At 34.0% G+C, this 15,027-nt stretch overlaps 1 protein-coding gene and 1 pseudogene across 1 annotated transcript; one reads left to right on the top strand and one right to left on the bottom strand.

Moving 5' to 3' along the window:
* The window catches only part of LOC128174518 (adhesion G protein-coupled receptor E3-like), a 48,383-nt pseudogene that overhangs the window by 16,123 nt on the left and 17,233 nt on the right, over nucleotides 1-15,027 (top strand).
* On the bottom strand, nucleotides 1,253-7,039 carry LOC128171558 (uncharacterized). Its single transcript, XM_052837348.1, has 5 exons — nucleotides 6,819-7,039; nucleotides 5,657-6,589; nucleotides 3,819-4,781; nucleotides 2,156-3,076; nucleotides 1,253-1,362 (listed from the first exon to the last, which is right to left on the bottom strand). Exons 2-5 carry the CDS (start codon nucleotides 6,402-6,404, stop codon nucleotides 1,301-1,303), a joined length of 2,694 nt encoding a protein of 897 aa, XP_052693308.1. The 5' UTR covers nucleotides 6,405-6,589; nucleotides 6,819-7,039; the 3' UTR covers nucleotides 1,253-1,300.

The raw sequence follows: 15,027 nt of genomic DNA, 5'->3' as shown, positions 1-15,027 counted from the left end.
TTTTTTTAAATTCTCTTGTTGATGTCCCATCGATCTAAGTAAAAACAATCATCTTAAAAGGTCTCAAGAACTGTGTGCCCTGTACATTTTTTTTTCCAAGTGCATTGATATCGATCATTTTAACGCGCTTGGAAAAATAATATAAAGTTGTCATTTTATAAAAAGAATCAAGTTTGTGAACTTCCTCCCAGGTTAAACGCACTTTGAAAAAAAAAAACCAAATGAGTGACTTTTTAAAGCCGACATGAATTTATAAATATGCATTATTTCCCTTTTATCTCCGACTACCTTCATATAAGTTGTCGATTTCTATTGTTCTGCTAATCGCTACACACCCGCTAAATAAGGCCGATAGCACTATTCATGCTTCGTCGCATTCAGGTATTTCATATAACATCGCACATGCGCAAACTGCACACTGTGGCAGATTGAGCAATGTCAATTCGCGCATGGATTTTTAAAAAACGGGGCGTTTTTGTATGAATTGATGGAAACAACGTTACTTTCTTCGAGTTACTATCATTTAGCTACTGTGTTGGATGTAATGTCGCCGGGGTTTTCAAGAAGATGCAGACGTTATGCACTCTATATGAACGGCACACGAGTTCAATGTGCATGCGAAGTAAGGCAGCACTGTCTGTGCAAATTAATACGGATACCTTGGACATCGTTTCGAAGACTGAATATATATTGTATTCAATTGTTGTTGTTTTTTTCTTTATTACTACATTTTACTACAATGTGTAGTTAATGCATTTAGAAGTCCGTGCAACGTGAATGCCTCGATCGGAAAGCAACCTACCGTAACTTTCTCAACCGGCATTTATACCCCAGTGTCAGTAGAAGAACGATCGAAACTTATATGGCGACCAAATGCTTTTATGAATTCATGTCAGCTTTAATATAGCATTGAATCATGATTTTTTTTAAGTATACAGTCTCATTACTGCAGCGACGTGTGCATACAAATTGAGTAACGCGCGTTAGCGCGTTATGAAAATCTGTATGCAAAGAAAATATGTGGAATGTAAATATAAAGTTGTAACAAACGTGAAGAAATAAGAAGCACTGACTAATAAGATATGACCAATCATGGTAAACCAGAGGCATAAACCAAATTGTCTACAGCATTCTATGACATTCTTTCTATCATAAGTTGTTTAAAACCACTAACTTTTTGAAACCTTTTTTTATAAAACACATCTTACAGAAAAATGGATGAAAACGATAAACCTTTCAGAACCTAATCCCCCCCCCCCCCATTCCTTAGAATCAAAGTGTTCTTCTTCAAAGAATTTCTTTACAAATCTGCTTGAACCAGACAGCACTCTTCATAGTTATCTTCATATTCTGAATTCTCATCTGTAAATCATTCACAAAAGGGTGAATAAAAATTTATTAAGAAAAATATATACATAATATTACCCAAAATTAAGAAACGACAGACGAAAAAAAAAACTAGAGCAAAATAAAACAAAAAATTGTGTGGAATCTGTGTTTAAAACTTGAAATTATTAACAAATTGTTGCATTATGAATAATATTGATAAAGAATACAAGGTGTGTTTATTTTTTTTTTACAATAGACCGTTGCGAAATTTAGATCTACATGTAACGTGATTAAAACAAATGTTAAACGAGGTATTTCTTTTAAACGATTTTATCATATTTCTTTGAATAAGAGTAGCAAACTATATATTTTTCTGGTGCTTAAAATATAAGTACTGATGTTGATTAAGGCTGACATCCTGTTAAAGGAGACTGATACATGTACTTCTTCACTATATTCATTTTAATCGGCGCCATCAACGTTTAGGTATAAACATATCACTTATGTATAGCTTGTTTTAGTTATCTGTGTCTTAATATGTGCCTGGATAATGTATTTGAACACACCAGTAAAAGAAAAAAAACAAACAAACGACGATGTGCTGAAAGACGGCGACTGTACAGTACCGATTAGAATATTTATACTTGACTTTTATACTTGTATATTTATCTGAGTATCTTCAATGTTAATATATAACTGTTACAATTTACAATAGTTTCGGCATTAAATGTAAAAATATTACGCTGCATGTATAAATGTAAATAGTCAGTGATATCCAATGTTGGCATTATACATTAAAACTCGAATATAAACTTAAAAATCTTACCGGTAAGAAGGTCCTTTGGTGATAGATACTTGTAGAGACATACCGAGTAGTTGACGTCTGATCCTACCCAGAGAAGGTCTGCGTTGACATCATAACACAGGCAACTAGGCGATACTATACCTAATGGTTTAATTAGCAGATTGGATAGGAAGTGTCCGTCTTTATCAAGAATCTGTATTGCGTGGGTTAACTCATCACATACCAAGATATGTGACAGTGTGTCAGTGCAGATTCCTAGTGGAGAAAGTTTTGATTCAGGAGGGTGTCCTTTGTACGAAAAACGATGTCTTCCTTCACGGTCTGTTACAACAACAGCACCTGTCGAGTCAGACACCACGACATCCCCGTTAACGTTTTCTGCTATATAACGTGGTGTACTGTAGATATCGCTTCCGATTTCGTTGTGTTGTATTTCCTGTATTTCTTCCCCGAGGTTGTTGTACCGAATAACCTTGCCTTGTATTCTGTCCAATTTCTTCATACCGACCAAAACGTCATCAGTTATTTGAGAACAGTAAAGACACCATGGTCTCCATGCAGAATCGGTTTCCTGTATATATTTGATAAAAGTTGTTTTTGTTTTCTCTTTATATTTTGACAGTTTGACAATGTTATAGTCCTTCTCGATAAAAAACAATTCTTCCCGAGATAGGTTCATTGAGTGTGATCCAGAACGGGCATCACTGCGTAAACCGTCAATATGGTGTATAGTTTCACCTGATGTACTTGTAATGATGAAGTTGTTTCCTTCATTGATTAAAAGGCAGTCGAATATTCCATATGATAAATGAGAACAGCGTTTAAAGTTTATCACTATGAAATAGTTCTGTAATGCTGGGGCAAATATCTGCTTTTCCGAACAAGTTCCATCGACGACGTCATGTTGCATCTGTATTACAGCATCGCAATGTTTATTTTGATCTATGACACAATCATAAAATAAAGGTTAATTTAATATTGTAGCAGCCCTTCCTCGGTACATGTTTATTTAATCTTAAATCTTATATAAAACATTACATGTAATAATAGTTTGTGTCAATATCTTAAATTTATATAATGCAACCAGCTTAATACATTTGGTTGTCAATTTAGCAAATAAAAATCTGTGTTAGTTTATCTTTCCATTAAACTATACCGGTATTCATCATATTTATTATGAGAAACGTAATGAAAAAATGACAATAACAAACTGTCAACCATCTTAAAAATCCATAAAACGAAATACAAATTCAACGCAGAGCAATACGGACCTCTAAAAAGATAGAGGTAGGATCAGGCGCCATGGTTTCCTCTGCTAACCGGTCACACCCGCCGTGTGCTCTTTGTCGTAATCGGGAAAAAACGGAAAAGTCCGTAGACAAGTAGGTGATTAATAATGGTCTAACAATTAGTATGAAAAACGTTATTGAGCATGCGACCTAGAGGAAAATTGTATTTGCTTACAAGGTCGTTGGACTGAGCATAGAACTTACGGAAAGATGACTTCAAACGAGATGTTAACAATGATACGTAATGCATGTAGGTACATTGTAGCACAATTTCTTGTACTGATGTAAAACATCGATCTAACTATCAATTATTTACTCATTTTAGTGTGTCTACGTCCTCGAGCACCGCAACAATAAAAGAAAATAATCTTAAAATAAGAGTTTTGTTATCTTACCTGCCAGTAGATCTTCATTCCTTAAATACTTGTAGATAGCTACTGTATTGTTGTACTCTGAGCCGACCCAAAGAAGATGCGTCTTTTTATCAAAGAAAATAGAACATGGTGTGGTGACGCACTGTAGGTTTATCGATAGATATGTCAAAAACTGACCGTCTTTATCAATAACATGTATTGTTCGCGTGTAATAATCGGATACCAATATGTTTGACAGTGCGTCGGTGGACACTCCAAATGGATCTAATGCTGATCCTTGTGGATACCCTGTGTAAGCAAAACGAAATTTTCCTGCACAATCAGTAACCACTACAGCACCAGAAGTATCAGATACCACCATATCTTCATTGTTGTTCTCTGTTATATAGCGAGGACGTTTGAAGATGTCCAGTCCTTCTTCGTTACATTGTATTGTTTGCACCATTTTGCCATTTTTGTTAAACCGAATTATTTTTCCTCTTCTTAAATTCATATTTGCCCTGCCGACAAAGATATCACTCGTGAATGAGGAATAATATATACATTGCGGTCTCCATTGATTTGAATCCGTATTCTGAATAAATGTGGTACTTTTTTCCAAATCCTTTGATAATTTGAGTATAGTGTCATCCTTTGCTACGTAAATTAGTTCACCATCACTGTTTAGCGTGTGCAATCCATACGACCAATTATAAGATCCATCGCGATAATCTTTGATTTGATCTTTGATTTGGTGTAATGTTTCACCAAGTTCGTTGACCAATACAATGCCATGATCATCACTCACCCATATCCTACATGTACCTGTTGCGCATACAGATACACTTTTGCTACACCGAACATCAGTAATTGACAAGTATTTGTGTAGGATTGGGCTATACGGTGATGACGATAGATTATTCTTTCCTACTTTTCTTTCTTTAGTCTCTGTTGTTTGAATAGCTTTTATTGGATTTGCTAAATCATCAGAGATTGATTCCGGATCTACGAAAAATGTAAAACGAATGTTTAAAACAGAACTAGGCTATAAATACGTTGACTCTCACCGCATTTTAAATTTACAAGTAATTTCTTGTCTACATATTAGGTAATTATTATAATATATGGTATATTATGTATTGCATAAATAGTTCATGTTAAGTACTAGCAGTTTCTGTTAAGGAACACGAATAAATGTACAATGATTCCAAGGGATGAACCTCCCTCAACAATAGTGGGCTAAAAAGTTTTTAAAAGATATTGGATATGAAATATAAAGTATGGAAAAGAAAAGTCCAAAATTATTTACAACGAGAGTAAGCTAATTCGTCTTGGTAAAAAAAATTATTCTATGAATTTCTCACCAAATTCACAACTGCGTTTGATAAAAGTAAAAAAAAATATGCATCTTTAGATGAATAATTTTTAAAGGAAGGATGTGCAACATCATGTGGATTGACGAACATGTGTTTTGCGCATGTGTGTACCAAACGTAATTCAAAGAAAAAAAACAGAGGTAGAGAATGGTTGGAAAGAACATTAATAATGTTGACAAAACATTACTTAGAATTGTTAGAAAGCCTTTATTTACATTGTATTTGCATGCATGGCAAACAGTTTTTAACGTATGAAGTGTGATGAAAGAACAAAAAGTCTTTCTTAATTATGAATGCGACATAAATAGTTAAAAATTTACTAAGCCTTACAAATATCAAATCATAGAAATAGTTTGCTTTAAATGTTGACTTTCGAATTAAGCATTGATAAAGCATTAACCATGTGGAATATAAAATTGTAATGGATTTTTCAATTATAATTTTTAACCTCATCACGACATGTAAGATAATTTTATTTTTTAAGCATTAAGCATGAACACTTACTTAACAACGAATCCTGTCTGAATATATACTTGTAAACACCCAGTGTTTGTTGATTATGGTCAATACCAGCGTAGAGACGGTTATTGAGGACATCATAACTCAGACAGTATGCCCTTCCCATCCCTGAAAGTTGAAAATGTGATAAAAAGTGTCCATTTTTATCTATGACATGCACAGAGTTCGAGTATGGAGCGCATATAAGGATGTTCGATTGACCGTCGCAACATACTCCATGACACCATGTGTAGGAACAAGAGCGATAACTTGTATATGAAAAACGATAATTTCCTTCCCTGTCAGTAACCACTATATTATTAAGGACAGAGTCAGACACCACGATATCCCCATTACTGTTTTCTGTTATATATGCAGGTTTACGATAAAGCGGTTTTCTACTGTTGTTGTGCTGTATGTTTTTCGTCCTATCTCCATCCCGGTTGTAATGCAAAATAGATCCTGTCCTTGGGTTGTCTTTTGTAACTCCGACAAGTAGGTTTCCAGTGAAAGGGGAACAATACACACTCAAAGGTATCAATGCAGTGTTAGATAACGTTATGAATTTGGTTTTTGTCTTCATAACTGTCGACAGTCTCATTATGTTATGTTCTTTATTTATATAAATCAATTCACCATCACTAGAAACTGTGTGTATTCCGGATTCTCGTTCACTGAATAAATCTTTGATATGGTATATTGCTTCACCTTTAGTGTTTATCAATACGAGATTTTCATGATCACTGACCCACATTTCATCAGCCGAAACAAGTGACAAATGGGAACAACACCAGATGCCCTCCACTCTAATTGCATTCAGAAGCAATGGACCTGGTGTCTCTAAATAGAGTAGTTCATTTACAAAGCAATGTTCTTCCCCCGTTTGTACTGTTGAGTGTACAGCAGATGTTCTTACAACGGCACTCAGTGAGGGTTCAGCTAAAAAATAAACATAATAAGTTACAAACTTATATGTTAATTTTGTTTGAATAAATGCAATATAATGTGCCTTTATTTTACTTAGTCGTTTATGGTTTCATATATAACATACTTATTCTAATAACCTATGGCATACGTTTGTGCAAAATTGAATTAACGAATTGAATTGTAATTAGGGAATTAATCAGAGATTAACAACAGTAACACATCAGAATGAAATGTGCCATACCGTAGGTGTTATCATATTGGGTTATGTACCTATAACCAAGCACTGTGTTTAAACTTGATGATCCAACCCAGAGAAGATGTGTTTACATCGATGGTTAGGCTGCTCGGTGACAGTATACCTGGTGGTCGCATTAGAAGATATTTTAGAAAATGGCCGTCTTTATCAATCATATGTACTGAGCTACTGTAACTATCACACACTAGTATATGCGAAAGTGAATCAGTACAAATTCCTTGAAACACCCCATAATTGAATGGCCCTCCATTGTAAGAGAAGCGATGTCGACTTCCAATGTCTGTAACTACAACTGTACTTCTATCCGAAATAGCAACATCCCCATTGTTGTTCTCTGCTATATGGGAAGGATGTGTAAAAAGAGGGTATCCTGATGCGTTATCCTGAATTGTTTGCTTCAAACGGCTTAATTTATCGTAACGGTTTATCCAGGTTTTGTTATCCAAATCATCATATCCCATGAACCCTACAAGTAGATCTCCAGCGAAGGGGGCGAAATACACACAGCATGGTCCCTTGTTATTGTATGGTGTGTTAATTAATGTCGTTATTTTTTCCATATCGTGTGAAAGTTTAACGATGTCATGATCGTTATTTATAAAAACCAAATCCTTTTCATTGGTTACTGTAAAATATGCAGCAGGGTTATAAAACGAAAATTCATTAAGTGGTCCCTCTTGATGAAAAAGTGTGTCGCCGTTTGTGTCTTTCAAATAAAAATTGTTTTCACATCCAATCCATATCCTATCTGATGTCACAAAAGCCATATGGGAACAGGAGTCAACATCTGTTGCCATGAAATACTTTTGAAACACAGGTGCAGGCATCAACTTGAGTTCAATTTCTGTAGGTCGTTTTCGTCCCTCTGTGACATTTATATCGCTCAATAACATCGTCACGCCCTTTGCGTTCAGTCTTTCGGTTACACTTAGCTTGGCATGTTTTGCACATCCGTACCGTTCTTTTAATGTTCCAAAGGCAGATTTTGATAAGAGGAATTTTACAGGATCTTTTGCTGACTGTTCAAATAAATGTTCGGAACACACCAAACAAGAAATATGTCTGTGTCTTTTCAGATTGTGTACAAAACACTTGTGTATGAGTTCAACGTCACATACAACTTTATCAACGATATCCTTAAGCCGTGTGGCATTCAAAATAAGACTTGTATTACCTTTGCATATTTCTTTTTGGCAGGTTTTCACATCAGCTTTGATGCCGGTCATTAAAACACTTTCGTATAAGTGAATCTTGCCCCTCACGACGTGAATAGCTTTTCTGAGTCGCTGATGGTGTGAATCATGTAAGGATTTAATATCTAATTTCTTGTGTCCGGTATGTTCAAAGCAAGAGGAACACATGGGCAATTCACAAGTTTCACAATACTTATCATAAACATTATCAGTATGTATAGCACAGTTTTCTTGAATTGGAGAGGAGGTCATTTCCCTGCGGAATATCATCACATCATGGTCCATTGTATTTAGTTCAATCACATGCTCCTCTTTACAGCTGGAACATAAATCACATCTGCATGTAGTACAGATGAATTTCGTGTCCCCCTGGCAGTATGAACACTGTCGTGTTGCATAAGGACTTGGAGTAGCCATGCTGTGGTGAAATGTGTATAGGCCCCTATATGGAATCAAATAACCTTCAAATGAAATAGTAGATTAAAGTGGCATAATGACTTATAAGATGATGTTTTGCTTTCTATTATGGCAACAAAAAGAAAAAGAAAAATAATAAATTTAAGCATGTGTCTTTTCTACTAAATGTTCATAAATATATACACATTTAATTAGTTTAAATTAAGACCAACATATGGGTTAATAAAACTCAAAAGACCCAATTCATTTAAGAACATATGGACTAGTAAAAGACCCTAAAAAGATACAGAGTAAGAATAAAGTATAAAAAAAAAACGACTTATGGAGATTGCTAAACCGTTAGCAAAATACGTACTTATCTTTTTTAATCTTTTAAAAGTCGCTTTTGTTTAATATATAATTTGATCTATATCTTATCAAGGCATATCACGTTTTTAAAAAAATCGACCTGAACAACGTAAAGTTTCTCGCATAGTATGGTGTAAATTCTGTTTAAACGTAAAATTCATATCACATAGTTTAATTTTTCTTTCATACTGCAACGAATTTGTCCTAAAACATTGCTCTTAAATAATGTCAAAGTGCACATTCTTATTGCAGTGTATCAAATATTTATTTAAATGATGAATAAAAATATGGCAAAAAATATTCTTATTTAGTATTGACCTTTGTATTGTTTTTTTTAAATCAAACCCTGTCACTCGATCATTAAAAATAACACAAGGCATTTAAGTGCTTTGATAGAAACAAAAAAGACACATAAGTTGTCTTTCTATAATTGTCGCATGGTTCCACTATAATTTCTGAAAAGGTTCAGTTAAATACCCGTGGTAAACCATTGATGCACGCACAGGTCTTTATTTAAATGAGAAATCCGAAAGGTCAATTGATTTATCATCATATTTAGCCGGTAACAAACCTTACGTCTTTTAAGTGGTTATCATTCATCTTTTAAAAGGCTGTAAACCAATGGAACTCGTTGTACTTTTATAGGATTGTTTGCGATCAAATTGAAGACTTTAAGACAATGGCAAATTTTTCATCATTGCATTTGTTTGAAAAAAATAATGAACGTTTACATATGTTGATAATTAGGTGAAAATATCGATAATGTGTCAAGGTGACAGTATTGTTTTCATGAAATTCAAAAATGAACAAAAAAAGGATATCATTCATGTACGTTTTGATGCGTTCAAAACTGTAGTTATTAACAATCCAGAGTGTTGCTATATTATGAAATATCGGTTCAAAGAACAGAGAACGGAATCTTGCTAACAAATAAGAGTAGTAATTTCTCATTGATGTAAAAGCTAACGAGAACCAAGTACAGATCAACTGATAACGATATAGCACTTTTACATGTTTTATTTATCTTTTTAATTCAGTTGATTTGTCTCGATTATTCATAGGTCAAAATGATCTTCTCTTTTGACTTTTTTGATTGTGCTTGACAGGCACAAGTCTTTAGATTTATGTTACATGGCGGTAACCATTCTAACAAGAGGCAAAAACATTGCAAAAATGTAGAAAAGGGACTAACAGATACTATAAGTGGACATAAAGTTAACAATCTTACCTTCTCAGGTACACGAGACACGAATCACATAGTGCACGCTTTCTTTATAAGAAAAAGCAAAAAACAATAGCGTCTTCTATTATTATTTGTATATATATAATACCATATCCGAAAATATAAAACAAATGAACACACGCATTGCTACACTGATGTATCATCGTGATTTTTTTTTAATTTTAAAGTTCCAGTATATTGAATGCATGCAAATGACAGACTAATTGTCATCGATAAGAAAAAAGACATAACAATGACCGAGTTTTAACAGAACGAGATGTTAAGATACACGAAGAAAAATGGGATGTATTTATACCTAAATAAATAAACCTTAAATTTAAAAGCCGTATACATCTATTTGTTTTAAATAGAACATCATTTAATCGACTTACTCTATTGCAGATGAACTCAATTAGGTATTCATAAAGTAATTGTTTTAAACACATTTTTTTCTGGGACGGTTAAAACTAAAAGTATAAGTCAAAAATTCTTAAAACTAAGAGCGCTCTTTCCTAAAAGATCCAATACAAAAAGCAAAAGAATGTTTTTCGCCTTTTTTTTTTAGTTTTTTTTTTCTTGAAGAATAAAACGAAAGAAAATCCTGTATTGATTTCATGCATTGAACATGTAATGAATTTTTGAACATTTAAAATGTTACCTGATTTGACTGGTTTGTTTTCCCATTAATCCCAATAATTTACATTTTAACAACAGTTTTAACAACAATAACCATCATGTATAATTACTGCTAAAGTATTCATCTTGGTAATTTTTTTTTAAATTTCAAGAGTACATCAAAAAAAAGATTTCAAGTGGGTTTTAAATGGGCAATTTTGGTGAAAGCAATTAGTTAGTTTTTTTTTCTTAAGATTATTCGAATTGCATCTTGTTTAATCAAACAGTGAATTAAATTCGTGTAAATGTATTGGCTGGTTTTATTCTGAGCAACATTTCATCAACATGTTCACCCATTTTTCGTCAGACGTTATCAACCAAAGTCAGTTAAAAATATTCACATTTGCAAAAATGTTTCCTTATATTAACCTCTAGAATAGCGAAAACTTTCAATTCTGTGTGAGCTTTTACACGACGTCAAAATAAGCATAGCACGCACTTATCACTTGTCGGTTGGGTTATCGTAAACATAAAATATCGGTTATTTTAGCAATTCTAAACGGTTTGCTTTGTTCACATGAAAATATAAGCTATAAACACCAAATGAATGTTAAAAAGTTCACCGGAATATGAACTTGGTTATTCCGTAATCAAGTTTTCTGAAAAACTCTACGTGCTTCAAAGGATTCAATCATGTGACCAACCAATATCATATTCCAGTTAACTTTTTAAATTGCTATTTGTTTCCTAAATAATTAGTAAGTTTAAATCACCACTCAGACATAAGTTTGGTTGGTCAAGTGATCAAATCCTTTGAAGTCTTAAGGGCCTCTTAGAAGATTTGATCACGAACTAACCAAATTCATATCATATCATATTCAATAATTATGATGACCACATTTTATAACAAAGTCCAAAGAATTCGAGGGTATAACGAAGTGGATGGTTTGTGTCAATATATTTGTTTTATTGGTTTTTTAATGTTATTTGTGGGGATGCTTGGACAGCGAGGGCAATGTATATAAATGCTTGCTTTCAGCCTCTATTGCTCGGCCTTAAAAGAAAACAAGTTGGATGTCTTTACAATTTCATTAATGAGAAACCGCAACTCAATATAATAGAAGAAAGTAAATTAATAGATAACAATGATTTGATTAATTTAACAAAATATCCTGAAAAATAAATAATTAATAACATTTTAAATTCCAAGTTATTACATCTTGGTTGCGTTTACTTATCAATGCTATTTCTAACGCTAAGATGATTTGAACTACACATGCGTACCTTAAAAGAAAACAAGTTGTATGTCCTTACAATTTTATTAACGAGAAACCGCAACTGAGGTTGTCAGGGCGCACATGGCCATTTTATACCCCAGGACCGGTTTCCATGACGTTTCCACAACTTGTTAACTTTTTAGTACCCATGTGACTTGACCGCATGTGGTCATCCTGTAATCACTATTTCATAATCTTAATTGAAAGTTTACACCTTGCCAAATTTCTAAATTCTTACTTCATAGCACCAATATCAGCATTGACCTATAATAATAACCTTTATCGAAATTCAACATTTTTTTCTTTATTCAAACAGGGATCACGTACATAAAATATTTGATGAATCAATTAATAATCCTAGTGCTTGGTGACAATACTTAGATGTAATAAAAAACTAGATAATATGTTGGTCGTCTTTTAAATACTGACTATCTAGAATACACAATTTGTAAACATAGATCAAGAATATCCCACTACTGACCTATAAGATAGGTAACTTTTGACCTTGCACTAGATATAAGAAATAAGACCTTTTAAAATCAATGAATGCTATAAATATACAATCAAATATGAAAATAATATAAAAAATCTATATCATATTTATATAATAGTCTTTTGTTGTGCATGTACGAGGGTTTTATACATGGTGCGAGAGCCGGAGGCGAGTGCACTACATGTATGTTTCAAACTCTGACTACTATTTCGGCATAGTACATGCACAACACAACACTATTGTTATTATTATGCCGAGTTTTGTATATACTAACAAACGTTGCTATAAGTACTGTGACGTTTGAGTGTTGTCTATCCCCAAAAATAATCACTGGAAAAGCTGGCGTTTGTTCTTTCAAATTAATCAATTGATTTCAAATCGATTAATTAACTATTGAATTCACCAAGCTAACCCAGCACTTTACATTATATTTGCTTGAAGACACAGAGCCTGGCAACATTCAGGAATTATGAAATAGAACTTTACAATAAATAGTATGATAGATATTTATTACTCTGTTATTACAAACAATTGGTGGATGTTGGCTGCATAATGATTTTTTGGGGTAACTGGGAAGCCGATCAGTGTGCCAGTTTAACTACCCATGTAGGGACACACTGTGGTTCCGAGTATGAAACAGTGCCCGAACCTGAACGATCCCCAGCGTTCTAAGGAGGGTAGTGAGTCCTGCCCTTCTCACCCTGTCTCCTGCAGTGCTACCTGGTTTAGAACTTTGCATGACAAAGGCTACTTTATCAACCAATTATTACACCATTATTAGTGCACCAGCCTGTAGCATCCCCTCACTGGAGTGAGGTGGATGTGGCTCCACCTATACCCAGTGTAAGCCCGCTATACAAAAAAACCAATTTTACATTGTAACAACATGACACAGTTAACTGTCATAACTTTGCCTTTTATAAATCATATTGAATGATTTAATTTATAAATAGCCCCTAGATTTGAAAGCAAGTGGGGGGAGACACTCAGGTTTTGGAGCAGAAAGTGTCAACACATACCACTACGGACTCCACAGTCCCGCCACAGACTTTGGGACAATGTCCCCCACAAAACCCTTTATATAAATTAATATTATATATGTAAAACTAATACATATAAAAATTGTTGGAGACTTGAAATTATTTATATTTACCTTAGATTGTACATAAAATAGAAAGAGCATGAAACAAAGGCCAATACCAAGTATGGCAGCACATTATGCTTTTAAGTAAAATAAAATTTTGGGCCAAAGCATTGGTCCTATCATGGGAGCAAAACAACGATCAGAACTTTCTGAATACTAACATAAAAAATGTACATATGTAAATGCAAATGGGATTGGAGACGGAAAAAAGTTGCTTTTCAGGAAACCACTGGATACTGGTTCCTTTGTCCATGAATGAAATATTGTAGAGCGCATTTAATATTCGTCAGATGTATGTTGTTACCAGTGTTCGACAGGTTTGTACCATCTGATCGAAACAACTCAAGATCGGTTGTCTTGATGTTGTGGCATGGCCAATGTAACACCCCCCCCCCCAACTGGTCTGCCATGAAATTGTTCATGCCCTTGTTAATTCTGACCCGCTTTTTGTTGATTTTGTTTCCCATACGCAAAGGGACAGACCAGATGGGGGTTGTCTTTGGCCATTAAGCATTTAATCGATACAATGAACATTGTGCATTTTCAGAAAACAATTTAGATGTCATTTTATCTTTGGTTAGGTCATTTGAACCGAGGTGAATGATGATGAAATCTGGCGGAGTCTAGTATTTTGACATTGATGTTACCGTCCTGTCGTCATCCTCCCATTGGAGTCCACAGATACCTTTCCACTGAATGGTTACAGGTGGTTACAGGTTAAGGTCCCCCTGGTCTCTCTGCTGCTGCAATTTCAGCCCAATAGGGGATTGAGGACCTCACAATCAAGGCTGACAAATCTAAAAGGGCTTTATTTAGTGCTGAGACCTACTGGTGTATGTATTGTGTGTATGTAGTGTTGTCAAAAATTCAGTGAAACTAGGGATTTTTGTAGGGGCTTCCGGATAAGCCAATGGTTACATGTAACTCGTACAGGGTTTTATCCGAATATACAGAGTGTCTCAAAATTGATACAGGCTATTTGATATGAAAACAAATAATCCTGATTATTTAATCAACAAGGTGTTGTACAGTAAAAAATCAACAAGGGTTTATGTTCTTTTAAAGAAACGAGAGACGTTTCACCATTCCAAGAAAACTCGAAATGTTAAGCAGACAAAATCTCATTGAATTTTGTTCTTGTAAATCTGTATCAAGCGTCATTTAAAAAGCGTTTTTGTGATTCTCATGTAGAATTTCTTTCGAAATTGTTTAATCTATTTGTTCAAAAGTTTATCAAAACTTTAACTTATAAAATTGTTGTCAATAATGATGTGTTTTTTTGAAAGATTAATAATTTTAATTGCTTGATGTCAATCAAATGTTTCTACGTTTTATATATATATAAATACCGTCAGTAACATCATCGGCTGCTGTAGCGTAATGGTAACGCGTTGGGCTTCAAGACGTAATGCTTTTAGTGGCAAGAGTTCAAAACCCGCCTTCGGCGCTTACAAAGTATCGTTGTAAACATTTGCCGTGCTCTAT

Source organism: Crassostrea angulata, chromosome 2 (genome assembly GCF_025612915.1).
Source record: "Crassostrea angulata isolate pt1a10 chromosome 2, ASM2561291v2, whole genome shotgun sequence".
Taxonomy (NCBI): Eukaryota; Metazoa; Mollusca; class Bivalvia; order Ostreida; family Ostreidae; genus Magallana; species Magallana angulata.
Note: the sequence above shows the minus strand (reverse complement) of the source record. Positions and strands in the feature narration are given on the sequence as shown.

Bases quoted from the DNA above. Each gene is read 5' to 3' on its own strand.
- LOC128171558 (XM_052837348.1), bottom strand. From the start codon at position 6,404: ATGTGGGTCAGTGATCATGAAAATCTCGTATTGATAAACACTAAAGGT. The intron at 4,782-5,656 runs GTAAGTGTTCAT...CATTTTTCGTAG, and splicing joins CAGACAGGATTCGTTGTTAA to ATCCGGAATCAATCTCTGAT. The intron at 1,363-2,155 runs GTAAGATTTTTA...AATGATTTACAG, and splicing joins ACCAAAGGACCTTCTTACCG to ATGAGAATTCAGAATATGAA.